The sequence below is a fragment of the Diceros bicornis genome, chromosome 18, assembly GCF_020826845.1.
Source record: "Diceros bicornis minor isolate mBicDic1 chromosome 18, mDicBic1.mat.cur, whole genome shotgun sequence".
Taxonomy (NCBI): domain Eukaryota; kingdom Metazoa; phylum Chordata; class Mammalia; order Perissodactyla; family Rhinocerotidae; genus Diceros; species Diceros bicornis.
In genome coordinates this window covers 19320247-19331635 of record NC_080757.1, presented here as the reverse complement: position 1 = coordinate 19331635, position 11389 = coordinate 19320247, and the positions used below count along the sequence as shown (strand labels likewise).

At 41.5% G+C, this 11389-nt stretch overlaps 1 protein-coding gene across 2 annotated transcripts in view; it reads left to right on the top strand.

The window, feature by feature from the left end:
- Positions 1–1186: 1186 nt before the first annotated feature.
- NLK (nemo like kinase) overlaps positions 1187–11389 on the top strand; it is a 167751-nt gene continuing 157548 nt past the window's right edge. For both annotated transcript variants that reach the window (XM_058560286.1, XM_058560285.1), the window contains exon 1: positions 1187–2631. In XM_058560286.1, the coding sequence (XP_058416269.1) occupies positions 2174–2631 (458 nt within the window). In that variant the 5' untranslated portion in view covers positions 1187–2173. The remainder of the gene's footprint in view (positions 2632–11389) is intronic.

The window sequence follows — 11389 nt, the reverse complement described above, 5'->3', positions numbered from 1 at the left end:
GGAAAGAAAGATGTTATTTTAGTAAGATTTCAATGACTAGTACTTATTGACTTAGAAAATACAGGAGAAAATTATGATTTCTGTGGTTACGTTTATTATCGTTGTTTTAATTTGTATGGATAGCCTTATCATTCGTTGAGAGTGGATAAGAATGCTGGAGATAACGCCTCTTTTCGCTAAGATGAGGATCAGCCATGGAGGACCAGCTTTGGGCTATGAACTGTCAGTTTACTGAATTTCTCTTATGACTGTCTTGTTTAATAACCTTGGACCTTGAAGTTTCTGAAGCTGGACATTCCTTTTTGCTCACCCTACTTCTCCAAATCTTATGCCTTAAAAAGGGAGAGTAGACGGATGCTGTCAATGGACCAGAGATGATTTGGACTCCGCCTTCCTCGTCTAGGCCCCGCCCCTTTTCTTTAGACCACACCCCTTTTACTTGGCTCCGCCCCTGAAGAGGTCGTCGCTGATATGACAGAGAATTCTCCACAATCCTGACCTATAGGGGATCTGAAGGGTGGGACCGAGATCAATCTTTTTTTCCATTTGTCAAATCAAATGTCTATCTGGCCGCAGTCCCATCCCACTTCATCCTCAAGCCAAGGATTGGTTGCTCTGCTCTTGGTTCCAGGCTCATGATTGGTTCTTTCATTCCACCCTCTCTTCCAGCTTTTGCAGGCGGGATTAGCACGCAGCTTCCTGCTCCGGCCAAAAAAATAAAAGAAGAAAAAGAAAAGAGGAGAGAGGCGAAAGAAAATGTCACGGAGATCTTTGGTTTTTAATTCGCTTTTAGCCTTGTCGGTCAGGCCCAACTCTGTCTTTTGATTGGTCTTTCTCTCTGTCCATCCTGGATCGGGGGCGGGATTTCCCCAGGAGACCCACACCTTGTCGCCACTGGCCGAACAGTGCGCCTGTCTGAAGCTCCCGGCCCAGGATTGGAGGCGGACGCGGACAGGTGGGCGTGGATTGGCTAGGGCAGCCGGTCAGTGTGAGGCGGGGGCGGGGCCTCGGCGGCTGGTTGCGCGTGTCCGCCGCTGGCTCCGCTCTATCCGGCTTTGCTAGGGGAGGTGAGTCCGGCCGCGGCGGCACCGGCGGCTGAGGAGGCGGCGGCTGAGGAGAAAGCGGCCGCAGCGGCTGAGGCGAAAGCGGCCGCAGGGACGGAAGCCGGGTGGGGGGGAGGGGGGGAGACGGAACTGCCTTGAGCCCTGCGGGGGCCGTCGCGCGGGGGGACCCACCCGCTCTCCCCCCCAACCCTCCTCAGCAGAAGCAGCCGGCGGCGGGGGCAGGAGTCAGCCCGCTTCCGACTGCACCCCGCCCGCCTCCCGGGGCGCTTATTCTTTGGCCCCGGGACCCTAACCTCATCCCGGGGCGGTTCCCTCTGGGCGTCCGAGAGCTGCCCACCTCTCTTTCATTTCTCCCTGCACCTCCTTACCTTCACTTTGCCCCGGTTCTCTTTCTCCTCTGCGTCCTGCCCTGTCGCCTCCTCCGCTCACCGTCTCTCCTGCCTCCTTCCCTGGCTCTTTCCTGTTCAGGAAAGTTTGGTACCCCCGCCTCCAATCAGGTCAACCTGACCAGGAGCGGGGGGAGATGTAGGAAGGCCTGAGAGTTCGAGGGGGGGGAAAGCTGGTGTCCCTGAAAATTTCCCCCCATCTTTTTAATTTGGGGTGGTTGGAATTTTTTACAGTTGTATTTTTGAGGAGGTGGTAGGTGTTTAGAAAAGGATGTGGGAATGGAAGGGGTAGATGAGTCAACCCTCTTACAGGATTCCAAGGGTGGTGTGTTACCTGATCCTTTTCGTGTGTGGAGTTCAGGGGGTCGGGAGGCTTGGCCTTTATTCCCACATTCAAAGTTGGAACCTCCCCCGAATTAAGGATGGAGTTTTAGTACCCACTTGTGGCAGGAAACCTGGGGGGAAGGGGTCCCTTTTCCCTTTTTCTTTTCTTTTTCTTTTTTTATATTCTTTTATTGTTTTGGCACCCCACACCCTTCCACACACGCTCACCCCGAAATTAAACACCACGATCCTCTAACGTGTTTGGATTGACTGATGAAGACATAAAGCCAGTTCCGCTCCATGTTTTTTGAGGTGGAGTGAGTGGTTTCTCTTCATTTTTAAATGGCCAAATGACAGCTTGACCCAGTTTGCTTTCCAATCAAAGGGCATTTTTTTTGAATGTCTCTTTGTGGCGCAAGAGCCAACGCAAAAATGATGGCGGCTTACAATGGCGGTACATCTGCAGCAGCAGCAGGTCACCACCACCACCATCACCACCACCTTCCACACCTCCCTCCTCCTCACCTCCACCACCACCACCACCCTCAGCACCATCTTCACCCGGGGTCGGCTGCTGCGGTACACCCTGTCCAGCAGCATACTTCTTCGGCAGCTGCGGCAGCCGCAGCAGCGGCCGCAGCTGCAGCCATGTTAAACCCTGGGCAACAACAGCCATATTTCCCATCACCGGCACCGGGTCAGGCTCCTGGACCAGCTGCGGCAGCCCCAGCTCAGGTACAGGCTGCCGCAGCTGCCACAGTTAAGGCGCACCATCATCAGCACTCGCATCATCCACAACAGCAGCTGGATATTGAGCCGGATAGACCTATCGGATATGGAGCCTTTGGTGTTGTCTGGTGAGTATCCAAAGAAAAACACAACTTCTCCAGGTTTCTTATGGTTGTGATTGGCAGAGTCATCTCTGGTGGTTTTCTCCATGTTGACCAAAGTGGAGCAAGCTTCTCAACTCAACTATAGGAAGCCACTTACCCTCACTTCGGTGGTAAAGAGGCCTAACGCGTTGGCTATCTAGGTTTATATTACACTTTTGAGTCATGGCACATTTTGGTGGAACACCCTCTGATGAGTAAATACACAGTCACTTTGCTGTCTACCAAACTTTTGGTTAGAACCTTAGTAAGCCACTGAATGTAGGATCAATAGATGAATGTATGAAATGCTTATTCCTCCAAAGACCTTGGTCATCGCTCGTGTTTGATTTAGTTTGAATCAGTTGCCCAATTGCAGCAAATGTCACAGCTGACCCACACTGGATTCTTTGTAATAGTCTTGTCATTGGGATATGCTTTGCATAGCTACTTTGCTCTCCTTTCCGTCTTTTCATTCCTTAATTTGTGATCTTGATCCCCAGAAGGAAGGTAGGTTCATAGTTGAACCAGTTAAGTCGTTGCTTGAGTGGTTTATTTTAAACCATAAAGCTACATTCGGGAAGCATGTAGCTTTAGCCTTTTGATAAGAATGCATTAAATATAGCATCACACATGAGTACCACAAATGAGGTCAGTAGACTGTAGCTATGCAGTGGCCCACATTTGGTGTAATGTTTTAGTGTTATTTAGTGTCATTTGGTCCCTCTTAAATTGCTGTTATCCCTTGGTTGGTTGCTGTAGTAGGAAGTATACTTTTTAAACATATGAAACTGCTCTACTTTTGCTAGTGCTAGGATATTTTTTTAAAAGTCTAAGGGCTTCTTAAATGCAACATTTCATCTATTTACCCTTCTGAGGAAGATTAGTAGTTTACAGTAAGATGTATTTATCGTTATAGGGTCCTATTCCAGTCAAAACTAGAGCAAACTGAGTTTTTCCCCCCAAGGATTAAGTGTTCTGCTGTGGATAGATGAATTGATGTTTTCAGTGCATTCAAAAATAGATTCTTGTTAACGTCTAGAAAAGCCCCCATAACCACAGGAAAATGAACTCATGGGAACTAGCCTGGTAAATGTCTCCTTTCGTCATTGTTTTTCAGGCTATAATTGATATAAGTATCATTTTTGCATTATATCTGGCCATCTTTATTTATATTTCAGATTTTATCATCTAGGTTACTCAATGACTGATCTGTTGTTTTTAAACTAGTAAAGTCCAGTGTTTTCCTAGCTAGCTCTCCATGGAGGTTGCCGCTGCAGTGCTCCCTTCTCGAAGGTGTGTGGGGTTCCGGGTGGGAAAGAGTGTAGCCGGTAATGGTGCCTGTCAGGCGCTCTGCTCAGGGACCTGCCTGTTCCTGCCTTCCTCTCTTCGCTTCCATATCCTATCCTCAGGGATTGCACTGTGAACTTCCATTCCTTGCCTTACCCTTGAGGAGTCCAAAGCTTGGGGTGTAGGGGGAAGGGTGGATAGCAAAAAGGTTGTTCCTTGCTTTAAATTTTGTCATTGATTTACTGGGAATTTGTTTGGATTTTCTTAGACCTGGATGCTCTCTTTCATTTTAGTGCTTTGCATACAATGCTAAGAACAAGAGATACTGAAAGGGAAATGGGTTGCAGCATTCTTGACCAAATTCTAAAGGTGTTATTCACCGACATTTTAATCAAATGGTGATGTGACTTGTAGAAGTTTTAACTTCAGGTTGGTGCTAAGGGAAAGGATTTTTTTTAAAGGGAAGGGAGGAGAGGAACTGGAGTGGTGAAACATCTCCCACAGCAAATGTTCTGGTAGTGGGTGTTCTGAATTACCAATATATGAAAATCCGAATGTGCTTCATTTGAATCTATTCTAGATTCTTTCATTGATTGACCCCTTCTATGCACTTTGTTCCATGTACTTGAAGTATCTCCTTCTGTGCACCATCTTCTATTGTACACCTGTTGTTTTGTGTTTGCCTTGTCTCACTGGCTGCATTTGTAAGCCCCTTGAGGGTAAGGACTGCATCTACTAGAGAACTTGTTCTCCCCAGCGCCTGGCACAGTGCTGTGGCATCTGTGCTCCTTGGTTACTTGATCTTCTGGTCAGGTCCTTCTTTGTTCTTTAACCAAGTTTTTCCAGTTAGCTGTGTTGAATGTTTTTATCAGCTCTTACAGGTGAAATAAAATTTGGTATGAAAAAAGGGGAAGAGTTCCAGGTGTGTATTTTAGTATGCAAATACTTTTCTATTTTTGTATTTACATATTGGTGACTTGCTGTCTGAATTGATTATTATATTTGGAATTTAACTGCTATATGACCTGAGTAAGATTGTTAAAACTAGAGATTTGAACACCAAACCAGAGTGAATTGCACTAGTATTCTGAAACCCAAGCTAAGGATATTTTTAACTAACTGAACCAGAGTTTTTTTTTCTTTCTTTCTTTCTTTTTTTTTTGCTGAGGAAGAGTAGCCCTGAGCTGACATCTGTTGCCAATCCTCTTCTTTTTGCTGAGGAAGATTGGCCCTGGGCTAACATCTGCTCCCATCTTCTTTTACTTTATATGTGGGAAGCCTGCCACAGCACAGCTTGGTAAGCGATGTGTATGTCTGCACCCAGGATCTGAACCTGTGAATCCTGGGCTACCGAAGCAGAAAGTGTGAACTTAACCACTACGCCACCAGGCCGGCCCCCAGAATTTTTCTTTTTAATTTACAAAGCACCTAATGAGTCTGAAAAAACTATTTTCTAAAATGATTAAAATGGAACATAAAAATATTCTTCCAGTGATACCTTATTTGATTCAAAGTACCATATAACTACTTGGGCATTATAAGAGTCACTTAGATTCAAATATATTTAATGTATTTTGCAAGTATTTTTCTTCTGGCATAGCGTATGAAAGGAAGCTGTATCTGCTCTCATTTCTTTTTCTGGACATGCAGCCAATGGTACTAACTGATGGCTAAAAACGTTGCTGTAATTTTGAGGGATAGTATTGTTCCTCTGTGTAGACAAGGAGGGATATTTGTAGAAGTGATGCAACATTTTACCGTTCAGATTTATCACTGAACAGTTTAGTCTACCAGGCTTGATTTATCTTTCTGCTGAATTTAACTTGTGGAATAACTTATCAGTATTGGACAGTTGTGTGAAAGTTGTGAATTACCTATTAGCTTGCTAGTAAAGATGGTGCTTTGACAGTTCACTTAAGGTTTCATTAACAACTGTCTGCTGTGTTTTATCTCAGAGGGTCCCAGTTTACCTGGTAATATGATCATGGGGTAGCCTGAGATACATTCATTGCCAATGATAGGATGTTGTTCATGGGTTATCAAAGCGTCATATATAACTTGACCTTCTTTGTCAGATATCAAGGCTTCCAAACGCCTGTTTGGACGTTTTCATAATGCAAAACCAAAAGACAAAACCACCCATAAACAGAAACCTCAGTCATATGATGAGGATAATATAAATACCTTTTTGTCTATAGTTTGCATTTGCCAGAGGAAAGTAAGTATACTATGCTTAAAGATGTGACAACTTTGGGACAAAGAGGATTACAGTATAAGGCTTCAGGGGCTTCATGAAGTGTATACTTTTGAAAGTTGGAGGAAGTTGACCACATGGAGAGAGGTTTGAGGACTGTTAAACCTGGGCAGTTTTGACATTGGCACCCTAAAATATCATAGATTGAATTAATGGCACTATTGCCACCTTGATAAAAGTGAGTCTGGGAAAAGCTTCTACTTGATAAAATTTATAAAATAAGTGTTTTTTACTTATCTGATTAATTGGAAGATCAAAGATCCTGTGATTCATTTGGTCTGTTGCGTTTGTCCTCCAAGTAAAGTTGGAGAACTTGAATTTTATTATTCTAATACCTTTAGCAGGTTACTTTTTTTATTTAAGTCTTTCAAAACATAAGCATCACTGTAGTGATACTTAGTTACTTACTAGCTGTGTGATCTTGATAAATTTTCTAACCTCTCTGTTCTTCATTCATAAAATGAAGATAATAGTAGCACCTATCTCATAGGATTAGTATGAGGATTAAATGAGGTAACCAATGAGTACACTGTCTAGCACAGAGTAAGCACTCAATAAATGGTAGCTGTTTTTATTGTAGTTACTGTTGGTAGAAAAATCAAACTGTTGTGTTAATGTGCGTAGAAGTGGCTTCATATATGATCCGATTTACCAGGTGAAGTCAACATGCAGACTATTTTTGGAGGCGTGACTTTATACCATGGCATTGGGCCTGCCTGGTAGAGCAAGTGGTTAAGTGCGCACGCTCCGCTTTGGCGGCCCCGGGTTCGTGGGTTTGGATCCCGGGTGTGCACCGACACACCGCTTGTCAAGCCATGCTGTGGCAGCGTCCCGTATAAAGTAGAGGAAGATGGGCACGGATGTTAGCTCAGGGCCAATCTTTGTCAGCAAATACATACATACATACATACATACATACATACATACATACATACATACCATGGAGTGTCCCTTTAATGTACTATATGCCAGGGAAATACAGAAGGTTGAATTTAGAGTCAGGGGCAAATATTCTGTCCTAGTCTCTCAATTAAAAACAAACACATAAAAAATATATAATATACATGTTTGTATGGATTTGATAGGTGTTCTAGTCACATCATCTGCACTGTTTTAGAAAGTATTATGGATGTACATACTGAGAAGGAAATTAATTTTTTCTTCTCAGAATGTAACAAATGAAGGACATCCTTATTGTCAAAGTTCACCTTTAGTGGAAATTCATTTTACTTGTTTGGATGAAAACGTGTGAATAGCTAAAGAAGATCCTAGCAAGGTGGGGGAAATATGTGTGATTTAATGAAAAATTATTCACTGTAAATCCTTATGTATGGCAGAGACTGTCGAGCTTGCTTGTCTTGTGAAAATTAGAGGCATCATTTTTTTCTGATGTTTTCTCTGGTCCTTGTCCTCCTCAAATAGCAAACTATAATTTGGAAAAATGGGATATGCTTTTGGGATATGTTTGGGGAAAATCCTGGAGTCAGTTACATCAGAAAGAGTAGTATACTAAAGTGTATTTTGTTATTAACTGTGTTTTACAGGTTAATAATCTGTAGTATTGAGAAGTTTCTCTATCAGCCAAGATTAACAGCCACAGCTGGATTCTTTGGGGGGTCTGCTTTGTGAAAAGAGCTTTGAAGAAGCAAAGCCTGCACCATAAAAAGGAAACGGTTGCTCTTCTAGACATAACAAAGCATCCGTGTGAAACTGGAAATGTGGAAATCTATATTGTTAATTTTAACTACAAACGAACTTACTTTTAGAAACTGCAGGTTCATGGTCATAAAGTAGGGAAAGCAAAGAGAGTTAGAGAATAAAAGTAACACAATCTAATGATATTGAACAGATTTCTTGGCGATAGAAACTCCATAGCCTGAAAGTCATTTTGTACTTAGGCTCCTGACAAGATTCTACAAATTGTATTCAAAAACCAAAAATAAAACCACAACACAACAAAAGAAACTCGTTTTATTCTTGGGGAGAAATTTCACGTTATACTATTGAATATCAGCTTAGAAGAAAAAAGACAAATACTGTTTATTAAAAAAAGACATTTCAGAAAGAATTGCCTTTTCAAACAAGCTAAAACAACAATAGCCCTCAAAATTATATGCACCTTTTTAAACCATCAATTAGTACCACTGGTGCACGTCCTGAAAATGAATTGGAGGCAAATATAGTTCTCTTTCATATGCTGTGCTAGAAGAAGAATATTTGCAAAATGCATTAACTGAATATCGTTTGAATCTAAGTTCTGGGGTTTTACCTTCAAAGCATAGGCAACTGTAGCAATGTTGTTTCCTGATATAAAAAGCTATCCTCTAATGGAGTACTGGAATATTTCATTATCTTCACAACTTGAGCATTACAGTTTTCACTGACTTCTATATTGTAGAATTGAGTGACTGTTCTTGGTGGTTTTTATTAGATTTGTTGATCCTAGCAGTTCAAGAATCAGCTGTTTATATACTGTATATTTCCTTAATATGCTGATTTGATTTCTTTGATGGAAATTGTCAAGGCCAAAGAAACTTTTCCATTTGTCATCCAACCAAAGGGAAAGAAGCCATTGGGTAGAAGCTCCTTCATTATAAGATTATATTTGTGTTTTCCTTATGATTCCCTGTGCATCCATAGTACTCCAGTGAATTATTTGTTGACTGGGTCATCTAATGCAGATTAACAATGATTTCCTAACTAAAATAGCTTGTCAGTTTGATCCTGTTGTTGCTTGGGGGTAACACAGAGTGCCTGAGGCAACAGTTATAATACTGTCAATAAGCATGTGACAAGTCATCATAGAGCTAGTCAGTAGTTCTAAGGTACCTAGCCAAAAGACATTAGAAAAACTCTGGCACTGGCACTCTGGCATTATGAAAAGATGACTTCTAAGGAAACTACATTGAGTTGAACTTGAACAGTTGTTATGGTGTGAGTAGAGGGAGTGTATACAGGGATGTCTGCCATTGATCATGGTTTGTGCTCTTTACCTAAAACGAGTTTCACGTCTGAGTTTTGAATTAGTTTGGCTGATTGAATCATATCTGCTATCAGAAAGTAGAAGGTTTTGATATTGTTAGAAATCACTAGTAAATGCATTTTGATTGTCAGCCTGCTAGGGACCAGCACTATTGTAAGCACTAATGAGAATATTTAGTTCTATAAATAATTTTGCAAACCTCTCTCAAGCTTCTGTTATTATCTGTACTGTGCTTTGGTACAGAGATATAGAGATGTTTAAGTCATAATATTGTCCTGAAGGAGCTTGCATTTAAGTAAACAGTATGAAAAACGAGACATCCTCACTTTCAGGGAGTTTTGATGGAGAGTTGAAACTGAATTTGAAACCGTTAAATAAAAACATAAAAACATACTATTTTCGCTTGTTCTTACAATACTCATTTATTGTGTATTGCCTATTGCTAGGCACTGTGCTGTATGATAGGGATTTAAAGGAGATTATGATCTAGTGGAGAAGAGAGATTTATAAATGAATGATTATAATTCATTGCCATAAATGCAGCAATAGAGATATTCCATGGATATTATGGGAACATAAAGGAGGGATTTCTGTGGAAAGTATGGATGCTTCCTAGAAGAGGTGTTACTTTGACCGAGTTTTAAGAATGAGAGAGTCAACTAATGGGGAATGGTATTCTAGGTGGATGGGTCCATATGCAGGAGACTGGAAGGCTGGAGTTGCTGAAATATGAAGTGCAGTGCAGGGGGTGATAGGAGGTAAAAGTGGAGATGCAAGCGAGAGCTAGATCCTGAGGAGGTTGGAGTGTCCTGCTGAAGAGTTGAGACTCCACTGGTACTTGGGAGAGAGGCAAAAAAAATCTTACTCTTTTTATGAATAAAGCACGTATATACATACACCACATAAACAGTTATACAGCATATGTATGGTATTAAAATTTCTTTGGAGGCGGAGAATGATTAGGGAAAAAAATGTCTAAAAACACTTTTGGGGGGGCGATGAAAGGATTGAAACATTGGGAATGGCAACTATTGAAAGTTTCTAAGTAAGAGAGTGGTTTGTTCAGACTGATTTTTTTAAGATATGTTAATAGAAGAGTAGAGGTAGCTGAGGTCTGAGCCTTAGGGAATGTTTTTGGTTGTAGGTGGAAGAAATTATTGGAGGCGGAACTAAAGGGCAGTCAGATAGAAAAATGTGTTCAGAGTGATTGACAACCTACGCATGGCAGAAGATTGTTAGGATGATGGGAGTGATTTTGGTTGCAGATAAAAAAGTCAAAGAAAATGAGAGTGGTGAAAAGGCCATGGAATTTAGCAAGTAGATCGTTGATGGCATTTGAGAGAATGTGTGTATGATATTTTTCCCTCTGATATATATATGTTTGATTCTTAAGACTGTCTTAAGTATTAGCAGCACTTTTGTTATTAATAAAATTCTCCCAAATCCTAAAGTGTTTGTTTGTGTTTTTTTTTCTTTGGTGAGGAAGACTGGCTCTGAGCTAACATCCATTGCCAATCCTCCTCTTTTTGCTGAGGAAGATTGGTCCTGAGCTAACATCTGTGTCCATCTTACTCTATTTTGTATATGGGATGCCACCACAGCATGACCTGACCAGCAACGTGTAGGTCCATGCCCAGGATCCAAACCTGCAAACCCCGCCTGGCCACTAAAGTGGAGTGTGTGAACTTAACCACTATACCACCGGGGTGGACCCCCAAATGCTAAGTTTTTATTTCCAGTTGAATAAACCAGAGAACTTGGTGTTTGTCAGGTTCCAGGTGCTATTTCCTTGGGAAGAATTTTTTTTTTTAATGATAAGGTAATAGAATACTAAACTAAGCTTGTTAGGAGACAAGGTTCTGGTCCCCGCCTTGCTGCCAACAGCCCTATGACCTTGATAAAGTTATTTAAATTTTCTGAGTCTTGGTTTCCTCATTTATAAAATCCTGTGTTTGCTAAGTTTGTATTATAAAATTGCATTAACGTTTGTAAAGCATCATGGCTTTATTTGTGGGCAAGTATAGTCTGCTAGTGACCACAAGACAACTTTCTTCAGGACTACAGATGTTGAATAGCTTCTAAAATTGTTTGAAAGAAGAATGAGATAAATGTAACCCTATTTCAGTGTGATGACTTTCATAGAGTTTTCAAATTTGGGATCAGATTTTAAATGTGCAGTTTGTCCAAGAGACTTATTTTTCTCCTATTACTGACATATC